Source organism: Aedes albopictus, chromosome 2 (genome assembly GCF_035046485.1).
Source record: "Aedes albopictus strain Foshan chromosome 2, AalbF5, whole genome shotgun sequence".
Classification (NCBI taxonomy): domain Eukaryota; kingdom Metazoa; phylum Arthropoda; class Insecta; order Diptera; family Culicidae; genus Aedes; species Aedes albopictus.
The window spans coordinates 217,186,331-217,203,479 of record NC_085137.1 but is presented as its reverse complement, the minus strand read 5'-3'; the positions used below and the strand labels follow the sequence as shown (position 1 = coordinate 217,203,479).

General features: G+C 41.4%; 1 protein-coding gene across 1 annotated transcript in view; it reads left to right on the top strand.

The window, feature by feature from the left end:
- Nucleotides 1-17,149, top strand: part of LOC109411791 (diencephalon/mesencephalon homeobox protein 1) — a 117,075-nt gene that overhangs the window by 43,399 nt on the left and 56,527 nt on the right. The window contains exon 2 of the mRNA XM_029855331.2: nt 8,126-8,249. Within this exon, the coding sequence (XP_029711191.2) occupies nt 8,153-8,249 (97 nt within the window). The 5' untranslated portion in view covers nt 8,126-8,152. The remainder of the gene's footprint in view (nt 1-8,125; nt 8,250-17,149) is intronic.

Here is a 17,149-nt window from a genome sequence, read left to right as displayed (position 1 = left end):
CCCTGGACAACTGCCTGTATGAATTCCTGAAGTAATCCCTGGAGGCATTCCTGGAAGAATTCCAGGAGAAATGCCTGGAAGAATTCCTGGAGGACTGTCTAAAGGAATCCTTGAAGGCATTCCTTGAAGAACCACTGGAGCCTAGACTGGAGCAATTTCCAAGTGAAAAAAATCACAGAAGCAATTTTCAAGTGAATCCCTGGAGAAATTCCTGAGGGAATCCTTGGAAGAATTCCTGGAAGAATTCTCGGAGGAGTACCAGGAGGATTTTCTGAAAAAAATCCCAGGAACAATCGGGAAAACATGCACATGAGGAATTCCTCAAGAACTCCCAGAATAGATTTCTAAACAAATTCCTAGAAGAATGTCTGAAGGAATATTGAAAAAACTCTTAAAAGATTTTTAAATGTTGAAGGAACTTCCTAATCTATTTTAAATAGTCCCTTGTAGAATTTTCTGTAAAAATTCCTGGAAGAAAATTCTGCAGAATAATTTGAATAATTACAGATGGAATCATCAGAAGGCCGGCTCCAGAGGCACGTTATCTTCCATTTGGGACATTTGTGCCAATTCCTGGAGGAATTCTTTGATGCATCCTTGCAGAAGCATCTGTAAGTATTCCTTAAGGAATCGTGGAGGAATGCCTGAAGCATTTATTGGAGACACGACGTTTATGGAGAAATTCTGGAGAAGTCGAAATTCCCGAAGAAACGCCTGCAGGTATTTCTGAAGATGTCGCTGGAGAGAAATCCTCTACGTTTGTTTGAATTGATACAAGTGAAAAATTCATGATTTTTGAGCTACTGCACATTTGCAGCATATGGACAGATATTTCACCTGGCCGCAGACCAAGGCGATTTCGGACAATCATCCAGGATGTACATTTTTCATTACAGTCCTCAGGACTGTAAGTTTCGTTCAACATGAAAAATGCATATCGTATACCCCTAAACTCCATAATGTTTCGTCTAATTTGGTTGAAATTTCATCATCTGTTAGTTTGCATCGGCTCATTCGAATCGAAATTCATTACAACTGCTCTCAAATCGTTATTGGTTTACATAATCTCCAAATTACACATATTTCAAAACTATTATGCATGATTTAATTTCAATTAGTTGTTACACATGCTCGGTTATAATCTATCAAACGATTATACGACAACCCATAAATAGATATACGGACCGATTTTGATATCATGCTTCCGCAGCTTTGGCGGTGGATTGGAGCGCACTACGCGTAGTTCGAGGGGGTTCGTAAACGGAAACGTCACGTTGCGTTTTGTTGGTGAGATAAACAGCATAAGTGTGCACTGCAAACTTTGCTGCAGCCCAATAGCATCATCGGGCGGAGCGATTCAATAAATAATTGCACGGATATTTATTCAATTTGTGCAATGGCGTGCGTTGATTGATTCCATAAATAGAGGCAAATGGGGGTTTCGGATTTGGAATCGGGATAAGCTGTTGATGGGAAAGGGGAGAAACTGGAGTTGGAGTGTGCTAAATGTGAATATGTTGTCCATTTTGTTGAGCGCCAATAATTGCGATTGGTGTTGGTACGATTAGGCCCGACATTAGTCGAGGTCATGTGTGAATCCAATATCCTGGATTGGCGATTTTTGATTTCCGGATGAATCCTACAGCGAACAATCAAAATTGTATGATTAAAAACACTTTTGAGAATTATCGGAAGGTCAATTAACCGCTTCTGACGTTCATATCCGCAACAGAACACATTTTCGTAGTTATCCTTCATTGTTGCGTTGTTTTCTCGAGCAGCCTAGATTGCTGTTCAGTGTCGGTAACATTGTCTCAATTGGCTAAGAATAACACTACGGGCCGCCTGTTTCGGTGGCAAGAATCCACTAAGCATGTGACCCCTAATTCATGGTGTGATGCGGCTATATGCTTGCCTAACCTAGAAATGAATGGCTAGGGGGGGTTTCATAAAACCCAAACCGCTTACAGAGCCTGTGGAGTACCAGGGTATCCTCCACAGTGTTTTGTCCTTACTGCGCTAATCGGAATATGGTGCAGTGGACCTTGTGTTTCTCCGAGACAATCAGCAGCCCTTCTTTAGTCTCAAACTTGAGGCTTAATAAGGGCGGGATTATGAAGATGTTGTTAATAAATTTAATTTTTCACATGGTTTCGCATTATGCGATTTACACTGTATATTCTGTGTGCCCTCGCCATTGGCGTTTTTCAATCAATTCTGGTCTGGTTTTATTGCTGCTGTTCTTTGTTGTGCTGTGATTGTAATGAGTTTCATCTTACCTAGATTGGATAGTGGCTACGGTTAGGATTGCTCAGATCAATCTTTAGCATAAATGAACAGCAACGAACAATCTTTGCAGACATATGGAAAATGGTACAGGTATAGCCTAAGTGGCCTTAGTCCAAGAACCTTACTTCTGTGAGGAGCATTTCTATCTAGGAAACCTTGCAAACCCGATGTTTACTACTTTTAGTAAAAATGAAACGCCAAACTAGCGTGTCATGCCTCGAGCTTGTCAACAACGTAGTCATTGCTACACTCATCTCTGAGTTAACCACCAGAAATGTATGTACTGTCACAATTGATCTGTTGGAAATTTCATCAGGAAATACGTATATTGTTCGGTTTATTTACCATATGATGAACCATCCCCTGCGGATGCTTTCAAACAAGTCATCGCATACTGCACTTCAAAAGGCTTTCTTCTAATTGTTGGCAGTGATGCTAATGCTCACCATATCATCCGGGCAGCTCAGACATTAGCCTGAGAAGCACCAATTTGATGGCGTACTTAAGTAGCACAGTACATGGATTATTTAACACAGGTAACCGCCCAACCTTCAAAGTATCTGCCAAAGAGGAAGTGTTACACATAACGCATTGCTCTAGTAGATTTAGTCATGAGCTGACCAATTGGCATGTGTCAAATGAAGAATCCATATCTGACCATCGCTACATCTTTTTTTGAATACTTGAATGTTACTTCGCAAACTTTGCGTTTCGGGAATACCCATTCAACCAACTGGGACCTCTTTACTGATTTGGTTGCGGACAAATTTCATGGGTACTCATCCATCCATTGACACTTCAAGAGATTTAGATGATTCCGTTGATACTACAACGACATTCATCATGGAAGTTTTTGAAGTAGCTTGTCCTCTGCTGTATGTGAAGTGTAAAGGCCACCAGAGGAACTCTCATCTGGCGAAGCTCCAGTAAACAATGTAGAAATAGTTGGAACCGACGACGTTCGGTTGGCTCGAAGGCTTTCAGGTCAACTCGCAAGGCCTACCAGAAAGCTCTTCTGTCTGCTAAACGATACGGCTGGATAAACCTTTGTACAAATGTTTCCAATTTAGGTAAAGTCAGTCGGTTGAACAAAATTCTTGCGAAATCTAAAGATTTTCAAGTGAATGAACTTCGTTTGCCAAATGGCGACTTCACTTCCTCTGTTGAGGAAGTTTTGGAATGTTTATTCAGTACACATTTCCCCGAATGTGTGGATATTACATCTTTGGATGAACGTGATGTCTTTTCTTGTAATTATGATTCTCTGGCTCCAGTGGAGCGGATCTGATGTGATGGTTGGAACACTTGACTGTCATGCCGAGGACCTGGGATCGAATCCCACTCCCGACAAACTCGCAAAAATGTGAGTTCTTCCTTCGGAAGGGAAGTAAAGCGTGGTTCGAGACGAACTAGCCTAGGGCTAAAAATCTCGAAAATACAAAAAAAAATCTCTGGCTCCGGTGCGGAGTATTGTAACTATGGAATCGATAGAGTGGGCACTAAATAGCATTGCTCCTTTAAAATCTCCTGGGGCAGATGGGATTTATCTTATTTTGCATTAGAAAAGATTTAATATCTTCAAACATGTTTTGAAAAAAAAAAACTACTTATTTGTAGGTTGCTGGTATTTTCGCTAATCTTGGCCGGATATTACTGTAAAAATTATTCCAAAGTGGGGCGTACATCGTATGAAGAAGCAAGTTTCAGACCTATCAGTTTAACCTCTTTTCTTCTGAAATGCTTAGATCGCATTGCAGATTGTCACATCCATGATGTTCGTCTGTCCATCGTGCCTCTTCATGTGAACCGACATGCCTATCAATTTGGTAAGTCAACTGTGACTCTTTACACATGGTTTTTTTTACGATATTGAGAAAGCATTCGCATTTAGGTGTTTTCTTAGATTTCGATGGTGCTTTTGACAACGTGTCTTTCCATGCCATATTGGAAGCCGCACGGGGTCATAGTATATGCTCAAAAACCGACATCTCTTCTCTACATTGCGTCAAGCGGCGATTAGAAAATTGAGTGTTTGTGGATGACCCCAAGGGGGAGTCTTGTCACCACTTTTGTGGAATGAACAGGTAAAGTACAGGGGATAGACAAAATGATCGGGACAGGCAAAATTTTCACTTTCCACAAAATTTTCAACTAACTGTAACTTTTCAAAAAGTGCATCAAATATTCTCAAATTTTTACTGTAAGTTCATCAACTAGTTGTGTATCAGTGGTCCAAATTTGGGAAAGATCAGGCCATTTTCCACGAAGTTATAATTATTCTTGGAAAAGGTAAAATTATCCGATAGCCGACTTTGAGCTATTATATCTCCGGATTCAATGAACCGAATGCAATGAAATTTTGACCATTTATGACTTATATAATGATCTATTAAAAACCGTTTACTTAACTTAAAATTCTTAACACAGAAGAAAATTATAACGATTAGATTATTTTTCTAATAAAACATAAAATAATCCAAAATTTCAACATCGTTTCAAAATTCAAGATGCAAATTATAGTTCATTTAATTTCCCTCTAATTTACTTATATATAAATGTGTTTTGAAGGAAAGTAACAACATTGCCGCCAACAAATTGTAAAAGTAATGGAATACATATTAAAAATAGACCAATTTGCTAAAAAATCGCAAGAAAAATAAAATCGCTATAACTTTTGCTCTTGTTAAAAACTTCAAGAAAAGTCAAATGTTTTTAAGAGTTCATTATATAAGTCATGAATGGTCAAAATTTCATTGCAATCGATTCATTACATCCGGAGATATAATAGCTCAAAGTTGGCTATCGGATAATTTTATCTTACTCAAGAATCCTTATAACTTCGTGGAAAATGGCCCGATCTTTTCCAAATTTGAACCACTGATACACAACTAGTTGATGAACATACAGTAAAAATTTGAGAATATTCGATACACTTTTCAAAAAGCTACAGCTAGTTGAACATTTTTTGAAAAGTGAAAATTTTACCTGTCCCGATCATTTTGTCTATCCCCTGAAAGTTTGAGTCACCTTGTATGGGTGCCTGGCCATAATTCCATCGCTGGTAATGAATTGGCTGATGGATCAATTCTGGCTGGTAATCATTGGCCCTGCGCCAGCTATTCCGAGATTGATGTGTTGGGTAAAGCTTCTGATTCACACCAGAGCTGCCACTCAACACAGACAATACTGGAATAGTTTGAAGTCCTGTTGTCAAACCAAATTGTAATGTACTGAGCCATCTCCAAGGGTGGCGAAGTATCTAACAAATCTGTCAAAGTAGAATTGCAGCATTCTGGTCAAAGCATTGACTGGCCACTGTCGACTCAGATATGGCGAATATTCAGCAAGCTGATTCATTTGCCTGTGAGAGATGTGAATCCGATTATGGAACTTCGTATCATTTAAAATATAACTGTCCAGTTTTTCCGCAACTGCGTTTCCGAGTTTTCGGTGAACACTTATTGAGTGAAACTGACTTCAGGGTGTTCTGTTGTTCTTAACCCGCTGTGGTAAAAAGCTATAGGCTCTCTTTCGCTTTATGCGTTATTCGGTACAGTGCTCTTTTCAGGGCGCTGTTTGAACCGTTTGTGATACGCTTATGTGTTAGTCCTAATCCTAATCCTCATTTCCTTCCTTTTCCCTCAGGCAGATAATGAAATAAGCGTTTTGTTTTTAATTATGGCGATGTCCTAAATGTCCCAAATGGAGGATAACGTGCCTCTGGAGCCGGCCTTCTGATACCTAAACAATCTAAATTGTATGATTAAACACTTCAAGAGTTATCGGAAGTTCAATTAAGTGGGTGGCAGCGCCTCGTAGGCGAAGAAAAACGTACCTCTGGAGTTAAACTTATCTAAAAAGTAGAATAATCGTAAACACACTCTAGTCATGATGAATTCGCAGCCTCTTCATCGCACTCTCCGGGCCGGAGTCACTCGGTCGCCGTGTGCTAGCGTCAAATTCAATTTAAGTTAATTTAGATGAAATTGTTTGACTATAAACGCTGTTAATAATGTATTCATAAATTAATTGTAATAAAAACTAATTTATCAGAGCAGCCAGACCGGTCGAAGAACCACTTGCCATCGCCAGTGGTACAGTGCAGTGGATCGTGTCACGATCCAGGCCGAACAAGCCAAAGTGTTCGTTATGAGTGAATGCCATCAAACAGAATTAAATTAATCAAGACGAATGGGTCTCTCGCGCTGCTGCGGCTGCTGATGAATATACGGTTCGTATACAATCCTGCACCATAAACAAAGCAGCATCAGCAGCAGAACCACCAGCACTAACTAATAGTGCCAGTGAGTATAGTAGAGAGAAAGAGGAAGAGAGTGTGCCATGTTGGTCTTCAATTGGATCGAATCGATTTGGGGTAGACTTTGGCCGGCTGGGCGCCTCCCGCGATGTTTGCATTCTACTCACTAGCCGATGTCGCATGCATTTTCGAGCCTCGTCCTCTTTGTAGAGTTGCAGCGCGACGACGACGGTGGTCACATGGCACGCATTTCGATGTTTAACCCCTTTCCCTGTGCTGCGATTAGCTATGCTGATGTCGAGTAGCGACAATGATGATGATCCGTGGTGGCGAGTAATTGAATTTGCCTATGGGGGTTATGATGGGAATAGAGTTACCATAACTGAATTGAAGATGGATGCTTTAAGTAACAACAAGGCTAAAAGTTACATTAAAGAAATTACAATTCGACGCTAACATTGTAATTCGATAGATTAACAGTTTATTTTGGGAAAATCTCTGACAAAGTTGACACATAGTTGAAAAATAAAGTTGAGGAACTATTGAAAAGCATAAAAAACGAATGAATTGGGAACCTTGATTACCATCGAGTGTGCGGACACCATGTGATTAGCGTATTTTCCTTCCCATTTCCGTTACATGTTTAATTATCCCCGTTCAACTGAACCTCAAGGGAACACCAGTAATCCTTCCTCAGAAGAATTGGCATCGGCGGCATATGTGAACTGTTGTTTTGCACTTCTAATAAAAAGGGGTTTCAAGAGTACATTCTAACACTCCATCAAATGACATACAGGACCTTCAACGGTAGGGAGGCATTTCGACAATTCTTGGTCCTACAATTCTTCCGAAATGAAATTCAACATGCCACCCCTAGTTTGTAAGCCAAACTCACAAGTGTTGAATACCAAATGGTTACCAACACTTGAGTCTCAAAAGAAGTGAAATAAACAGAATTTGTACCTCCTTATCGCGATCGCAAACTCTTCTTCCATCAAAACGATTTGGGTAGGCTGCCCTCGTATGCTGAATTCTTTTCCGTCCCATCGCGCGAGCTGTTGTTTCGCTTCGTTTAATTTGCCTTAATAAAATCACGCAATTTTCTTACTCATTTAATAAACTCGTTTTATTCAATTACCGAACGCCCCAGCTTCAAGAGGCACAGAACACACATAGTTTCCTAACATTCATACGGGTATTAATTGTTGGAAGCGACAGCGTCGAGCCAACAAACAAGATCTGAAGGCCGCGATACGGTTAAAGGATGTAGAACCCGTCGCTCAAGTGGACGATGACGACGACGATGACGGGCCTTGAAGCTGGAAGAAGCGCACGGGAACGTGTTGTGCTTAATTTCGCGCTTCTGTCGAATGTGAGTAAAATCACAGGAAAGGAGCGAAACAAAACACTTCAGGCTTCTGCATTGTACATTCCGATCAATCTTCACGCGAAATTTGCGGGAAATTCGTTTACCTTATATCCTTGAGTGTCGAAGTGGAATTTGAACAATTCCACTCCACTTCCCCGTGAACGACCTGAACTCTAACTTCACCTTTTCTCCTCTGCACTCTCTTTCAGCTGGGTTCCGCTACAGCGGGTCGTGGAATGTTTTGCTATCACTGTCCTCCTTCGTTGCATCCGGCAGGGCCACACCCACCGCGGTTACCCACGCTGGAGTACCCGTTCGCACCGACACATCCTTGTAAGTATGATTATTTAATCGAGTTTTATTTTTCTTGCAAATATATAAATCAATATATTCGATACAAGGTGGAACATGGAGGAACACGACCGCAGCCGAGAGTAAGACCGATTTTCCATTGTGGATAGCTTCGAAGATCTGTCTAGCGACGATCTAGTCGGAACCCTAAGCCATTCCTGCACGTACCAATAAGGGTGCTTCGATATTCGCTTAGCTTACCGGTGGGACAGGCCTGAGTGTCATCTGCTGTAAACAGGAGTCGTCTGAATTCTACGCGGTCCATGGCTGTGCGTCTCCAGTTCCGCACTCTGCGAAGGGTCCGCAAATCGTCCTCCACTTGATCGACCCACCTAGCTCGCAGCACACTACGTCTTCTTGTACCGGATCATTTTAATCGAGAATCATTTTAATCGGGTTGCTCTCCGACATCCTGATGACGTGACCCACCCACCGTAGCCTCCAGATTTTTGCTGTGTGGACGATAGTTGGTTTTCTCAGCACCTGATGCAGCTCACGGTTCATTCACTTTCTCCAAGTCCCGTTTGCCATCTGCAATCCGCCGTAGATGGTGTTGCGTACCTTCCGTTCGAAAACTCCAAGGGCGCGTTGGCCCTCTGCACGTTGGGTCCATGCTTCGTTCCCATAGAGGACTACCGGTCTAATCAGCGTTCTGTAAAAAGCTAACTTTGTGTTATGACGATCTTTGCTCGATCGTAGAGTTCAGCGGAGTCCAAATTAAGCTCAATTTAGTGCCACAATGCATCTTTGAATTTCTCTGCTTGTGTCGTTTTTGGCGGTCACCAGTACAAGTACACAAAATCCTTTTTGCAATTTCTCATCGCAATAGGCTGTTTTACCTCACGCAAATCTGACAGGAAAAGGCCTACTTTCCCACACCTAATTAACAGTGCTGTAATGATTCATTACAGCACTGATTTGCGTTGCGTAATGAACCATTACAGCACTGTTTTCAGTTTTGGTCAACTTCTTGATGCTTTCTGGACGCAGTTATGAAAAATTGTGACAACTGCACAGTACAACCTATTATGATCAGATTTTCTTAAACATTGGCTATGGACATCAGTGTGCAGTTTGATGAAAAAGTTTTGTTGAAAACTATCCTCAAGGGTAATTTATGAAATTGCAAAAAACGTTGTACGCAACTCGGTGCAGAACTCGATTTTTCCAGCACTCGTCGTAATTATCCAACTCGGCAAGCCTCGTTGGATAAATGTACGACTCGTGCTGTAAAAATCGTCATTCTGCACCTTGTTGCGTAAACTACTATTACCGTCTCGATTTCATCATCGATAGAAATTTCGGGAGGCGAACTTGGTGATTTCTCCCTGGAGCCCTTTGCCTTCATGTACTTTGTCTTCGACACATTAATAATTCATTCAACTCGCCTGGCTTCATTCTTCTGTCGGATGTACGTTTCCGCCATCGTCTCAAATTTGCGAGCATCATATCAATACTATATCAATTACCATTATCCTTGTTACGCCTTCTAAAGCAATATTAAACAGCAAGCACGAAAGACCATCACCCTCTGCGAAATTCGAAGGGACTCGAGAGTGTCCTTGATACTTGAACTACGCACATCATTCGATCCATCGTCGCCTTGATCAATCGTATCAGTTTATCCGGGAATCCGTATTCGTGCATAATCTGCCATAGCTGGTCGTGATCGATTTTATCATACGCCGTTGCAAAATCGATGAACAAGTGATGCATGGGCACACCTGGCGGATTATGAACATCTGGTCCGTTGTAGCGCGTTCACCGATAAATCCAGCCTAATATTGCCCAGGAACTCTGTTGCAATCGATGATAGACGGTGGCATAAAATTTGAGAGAGTATCTTGTAGGCAGCGCTCAGTAGTGTGATCGCGCGATAATTCCCGTAATGAAACTAGTCGCCCTTTTTGTAGATAGAACGCACGATACCTTCCATCCATTCCTTCGGTAATACTTCCTCTTTCCAAATCTTGGTTATGGTCCAGTGTAGTGCTGTCAGCTGTTCTCCTCAACCGTATTTTAGTAGCTCGCTTGGTAGTTGATTTGTCCCAACGAATTTGTGGCTTTTCAACTGGCCAACAACTGGAGGTTAGGGGTCGGAAGTCTTTCGTCCTGCGCACGTACTTCTAGATCTGTTATCACACCACCTTCGGTGCTTGCAACGTCGCCATTAAGGTGCTCATCGTAACGCTGCCGCCACGTCTCGACCACCTTATGCTCGCTCATGAGAAGATTCCCTTGATGGTCTCGGTACATGTCGGCTTGTGGCACAAAGCCTCCGCGCGAGCGGTTCAGCTTCTCGTCGAAAAGAGCCAATCCACATAAATTAGTAGGAACAATATATTTTAGTGATCAAAGGAAAACACTTTGGTCCTTAGTACGTTTTATACCTTGATCAAAATGATAGGTCCTGATTTATGTGTGGCCGAGATGGATCTTGAAACAATGAAATGGGTAATTATTCCCAATCTTCTATTCTTGTTCACTGATTTGAGGCAGTAATTTCTTGATTTTTCTGATTCTTGATTTAAGAAATCCGATTTTGACTGAAAAAGAGGTGTTTCAAAAGCGGAATCCATCAATCAGAATCCTTCCTTGCGATTAAGTAGAAAATAACTACTGTAACAAAACCTAGTACTTTATAACTCCTCAATATGTAGTGATAAAGTAAATACGACATTCACTATACAAAGGACACGGGATATACCACAATAGATCAAATATTGGTCGCAGTGGTGTATGCCCCGAATAGAGGAAAAAAATGGCCATTCGGCATAATAAGCTTCAGCCGGGACTGATTCCAATTAATTTCATGTAGTTGGCAAAATTGGGGGATAATATTATAACATCGGGGCGCGATTAAATCAGGCCATGACTGTACTACATTCGCCAACGTTCATGTAGGCAGGCGATACCAGATGATATCGATGACGGCAAAGTTCAAATGAGCAGAAAAAACTTCCCAACACAGGGCAGTAGATAGGTACTAGGTAGTTGTATCTATATGTGCGAATTTCGAAATATTGGTAGGCACTCCACCTATTTCAGTTTGGCAGAACGCTTGGCATGGCCTATGACTGAATCCACACACGCTGTCGTACTCCTGCTGAACGTAAGTACGTTCACACACAGAGAACAGACATCCAGGCTAGAACAAATTTCATTCGGAAAGTTGTGTAAGGATTTGAATCCTTACTTGAGTAAAGTTGCAAACCAATACACGATGACAACACTAACGCCACCAAACACCATATTGCCACAGTCTGTGGTGAATTGAAACATTTCAAGTGGTGAATTAAATTAGTATGGGAAATTAACCGATTGCAGCGCCACGCTATTGCCACTTGTGTTGCCGATTTCAAATGGCCGTTAAATTCCTTACACAGTTTCGGAACTGGACTTGGATGTCTGTTCTCTGTGGTTCACATATACATGATGTATTCACTGAACTAGCATAGTATCCCTATTTGAACGGATGGACCACAGAGAACAGACATCCAGGCTAGAACCAATTTCATTCGGAAGGTTGTGTAAGGATTTGAATCTTTACTTGAGTAAGGTTGCAAACCAATACACGATGACAACACTAACGCCACCAAACACCATATTGCCACAGTCAGTGGTGAATTGAAACATTTCAAGTGGTGATTTAGATTAGTATGGGAAATTAACCGATTGCAGCGCCACGTTATTGCCACTTGTGTTGTCGATTTCAAATGGCCGTTAAATTCCTTACACAGTTTTGGAACTGGACTTGGATGTCTGTTCTCTGTGGATGGACATTGATTGGAGTGGCAGCATTCCAATGAACTCGGGCAGTAGGCTGTCTATGTCTACGCGTAGCAGCGCGTAGCTAATAAGACTTCCACCGAATTCTGTGCATGTGTCTGCTAGAACGTCTCCTCAGACGTTAAGGAAGGAAGGCCATCTCTAGGAAGAAATGCTTAATTTGACCAAAGTTGATATTGAAAAAAAAAATAATAGAATTAGGTAATGGCAGGCATCAAATTTCTCACTCACGTGATCGGATTCCTCGGATTTATCCACCTCCGCGATCATCATTTTTCACTGCATGGGATGAAAAATAAAAGCCTCTCACTCCAGCGCTCGCGATAATTCTTTTTCTCTCCATGCACAACTCACGGATAAACAACAAAGCATCAAATTTTTCACTCCGTCTCCGAGTCACATAATGTCTCCACCGATGCACGTTTTGACGTTTAGTACTGCCGTGTTTACATTAATTGTTTTTGTTTTCATGGCCATCTAGATAACACGGAACCGTTTAGACGTCAACCGGGTGAAAACGTGGGTTGGTGCAGACTTAGCAACCATTTTCTCCTGCGAGAACAAACGATTTGTGAGTGAGCGCTAGTTGGAGAGATCATACTTTTATCACGCAAAGGAATCGGAGTGAGAGCCTTTTCAATCATCTATGGGTGCAAGGAAAATATCACAGGCTGCTTTATCCGGATAATATCGCTGTGCGATAGATCGTTACTCGCGTGAGTGAGGGAAAATTTTGGTGCCTGGGTAATGGATTCAAAAATATACTATGTTTTGGAAATTTTCATGACTTTTTATACACAATATTGCATTAAATTATTCATGATATAATTCCTTTCATTCCTTTCCTACTACCGTCTATTCGTTTCGACTTACATAACAGATACCCAGAAACAAGAACATCCCACCTCTCATCATCACCATCCCGGTGGAAATTTGAGATCTTTCAATTCCCATTAGATGCTGGCCCACTACGGGCCTCTCTTCAGAAGCACAGCTAGCAATAATGTGCCAAGGAATTATCATCGTTTATGAGCCCATTAGGCGTCGGCTCTAGCACTCTCCGTTTTCTTGTCGGATCGAGTCGGCACTCTTCTCCAGTGGGAAGGATTTTTCCACGCTCCTAGCATTAGGCTGCATCCTCCTCCAACTTATGCCAGCGAGTTTTGCCCCGAAAAGGAAAATCCAATATCAGCTCATCATCAGAGGTGCAGCAGATAAAAGCTGGTAATCAAATTACCGTTAACCGAAGTTCTCTCGATTCTCGACCTCCTCGGCTTGGCATCTCGGTATGTAGGTAGGCAGTTTGCCGAAACGAAATCCGACAACTTCTCGACCCTAGAGACCGGCCAAGGCCGGTAAAGTTCGTCGGATTCCGAAAGCCATCATATCCATCCGCACCACAAGCGAAATTCATGCTCATCGAATTATTCGTTTAGCTCGGATCAATGAAGTAAACCTGTCAGCAGCAGCATAACGTTCGTTGGTTCGAACTCTTCGAGAGCCGGTCGAGGTCGGTATGAGTGAAAATGTGATAGAAATTGTGCTACTGGAGTAGGACTGGTATGGATCCTAGAGAGGATGAGACTATCGGGGTTCTGTGTTGTATATATCTCTGTACATTTCCAGTTCAATTAGAGACAGAAATGACGGAATCTAATTACGCGCTGATGCGTGCACATCGTTCGGTGTTCGGTTGTGGAAGTCTGGAACAGGAACGAGTAGGTACGTTTGGTCGTTTGATATACAGTGCGGTGAAAAATCGTTTCATCATCAAGAGTAAAATCAATAACAGCTTCCTATGCTTTCTGATCCATTCCGTGAAATAGGTTGATCAAAAGTTGGAGTTTAAAAACGTCCTATCCTATTTTTTTCTTCAAAATTTCTTGGAAGTCAGTATACAAACCAATACCGAGTTTTCCGGATTTTTTAGACGCTGTCCATAATAGTGAAGCATGGGCTGCAAAACGGTGAATCGAAAAGGAGAGCGTCCAACATAGCTCTGGTCCTCACAAGTTCCTACCTCATGCTTCCACGGGTCAAGCGATGACAAAGACCGCCAGCTAAGAGTTGTGTGCTTAGCTGGTAGTGCAGCCTGGACACTGTTGTCCTTCTGACTTCAGCTAGATTGAGGAGGTACGTCCCGAGCGTCTGTTCACCAAGGAGGTGCGGCTCAAACAGCGTCTGTTCTGGTATCCAGCGGCTTAGTATGAAATGATGCTCCACCGGAAGTTATACCTAAGGTGGCAGCCCCACAACGTTAGATAGAGGACGTTAAGCCAACAACCTACTGTTTTCGAAACCCAAAAATCGTTACAGAAACCGAAAATGAAAGATTACGGTCACATTCAACGGCAACGACTTTTAGCGTGAAGGGGCTGTCCATTAATTACGTAAGGGTTTATGGGGGGAGGGGGGGCTTGAGAAATCTTACGCGCCATACAAAAATTTTTGGGTTCTCATACAAAAAATCTTACCAGGGGGGAAGGGGTATCAGAAAATCGCAAAAAATCCCTTACGTAATTAATGGACAGCCCCGAAGCAACGGACAAGAATTGATACTTGGAATGCACTAACTCTAGCCTAGCAGAGCAAACTAGTAAATGAGGCATGCCGTATGAAGCTTGAAATCCTAAGATTCAGCGAGGTTCGTTGGTCGAACTTTGGAGAACACAGATTGACATTGTGTCAAATTCTGCTACACTTTGGCCTCCGAGGCGAACACGCTCCTCGTTACCGTGGAGTTGTTTTCCTGATTAGCGACCACGCCCATGCTACCCTTATAAAGTGGGAACCTTTTAATGAGAGTATGTTGTGGCCAGATGCAGAACACGGTTTCGGAACCTTACCATGATCAAATGTTACGCGTCAATAGATGCTGCCGAAATGCAAGATAACGAAAAATTCTGCAGTCAACTGAATGCTGTTGTGGATAAGATTCCAAAGGATACACGAGAACCTCTTTATGCCGTTTACTGGGAGTGCATAAATAAAAAATGCACATAAATTAAATAAAAGGCATAAGAAGAGTGGAATCTGTGCATACATTAAGTGTCAAGCAGTTTCGAGTACATGTCGGCAATGACAATGGAGCCGCGGATGGATCCAGAAAAATAGCGGCGATATGGACGACGAGTAAATACTCCGTACAGGAGTTGGTTTCTACTATCTACGAGGGTTTCGTGGTCGCCAAAGTAAATGAGGTCTTCTTCTGTAGCTCGCAGGTCCACGGTGGTCAATCAAGCATTTTACGCAGATGCTGGACTGTATGACGACAAGGCTGTAGGACAGTGATAATAGCGGCTGACTTCAATGCCTGGGCTGTGCAATTGGGGAGCCGTTTTACGAACCAGCGGGGTCAGATGTTGCTAGAGGCATTGGATATGCTAGATGTCGATCTGGCAAATGTCGGTACCAAAAGTATCTTTAGTCGGAACGGAGCGAAGTCGATTACGCACGTTACCTTTTGTAGTCCTGCCCTAAAAAGCAGGGATGGCATTCTGCACTGAAAATGTGCACAGTGCAGCTCATTTTCATATTAAAACCGCGCACACTTGCACTCACACTGAGGAGCATGCCATCCCTGCTGAAAAGTAGTACATAGTAGAACTGCAGGGCTGTTACAGGTGGCGCGGATTTTGCGTTTTTCGCGGTTTTTGCGTTTCGCGCGTTTTTTCTAATTTCGGCGCGGATTTTGCGGAAATGGTTTTCAAATGCACTTACATCAAACATTTAGACAAGGAAAAAAAAATATTTTCAAATTAGAGTTAAGGGTTATGGTATGGGATTTTGTACTTGTGTTAAAACAATGTTAATAGTCCCTAGCTTGGAGTGCTAGATAAGCTCTACTGATCTCGCTCGTTAAAACTGAGAAGATCTTCTGAAATTCTTAGTCTTGGAGTTATTTCTGCTTTAACCCCGAAATCAACTGCGTAAGAAATCAAAACAGAAAAATCAGATAAGACGTCCTGGAGATTTTTACGATTGTACTTTTAGAGAATTCCATGGAAAAAGCTTTTGAAAAACTTAGGATAGAATATTAATCATAAGATTTTTTTTTGAACTCGCAAAATTTTCTTAATTCATTACACTAGTTTACAGCATTTTTGAACTCGGTAAGCTGATGATCATTTTTGGTGTAGAATCATGCCCTGAGTTTGAAAACGCGAAAGAAAAAAATTACAGTAGAGTGGATTTTTTTTTCGACTTTCCATACAAGGGTGATGATTTGAAATCGATTTTTGTTCTATTTTTAAGCAAAGTCGCTCACTTCACACATCTCATTCTCCGTAATCAATGCTCCGATTGAGCTGAATTTTTTACTGTAACTCGCCTACATATGATATGTCAAAAATTCATTGAGAAAGAATTCTTTAATTGTTTTTTTCTTATTGAAAAAAATATATTTCTTCATATATTTTTGAAAAATCTGCTAAAATTTAAGGAGATAGTCCCCAAAACTCGCCAATATCTTGAATTTCATCAATCTGACACAAAACCTGCATTCAGATGATCGAATTGTAATATATTCAGCTTTTAATTTATGGAAAAAGATTTAAAATTGGTTGAACAAAATGCAAGATATTTGAATTTTATTAAATTCCATATTTTAAAAAGTTGTAAAACTCAATATTGAGCTAAAACTTAAAAACTGTTCTACTTTAAATTTTTTGAAGCACGGTTTCAAAATCAGCGCTGAATTATGCTTCAAAAATTTTGGTCGTTGACAGAAGTTCACGACTTTCGTTTTATTTTGTAAACTAGTGTTATGGATGTGTTTTTTAGTATGACCACATATAACAGACGTTTAAGCTAACATATGAAATGTGTGTAAACCCTTTCGAACGTCATTTTGATCAGGAAACCTAAATGGCAACCATTTAGAGATAGCGCAATGATCGCATTCATAGTGCTTGAGAGTAAATGACAAACGCAAGCAGTCCCTGTCAGATATCAATCGCTGTAGCAATTCGTTGTATAGATGGAAGCAGTGACCAAGGTTTCTGGTTTTTTCAGTTTTTACACACGTTTTGAGTTAAATTTTGTTCTAGGATAAACATCTGTTACCTGTGGTATGACGGAATTTATGAAATTCC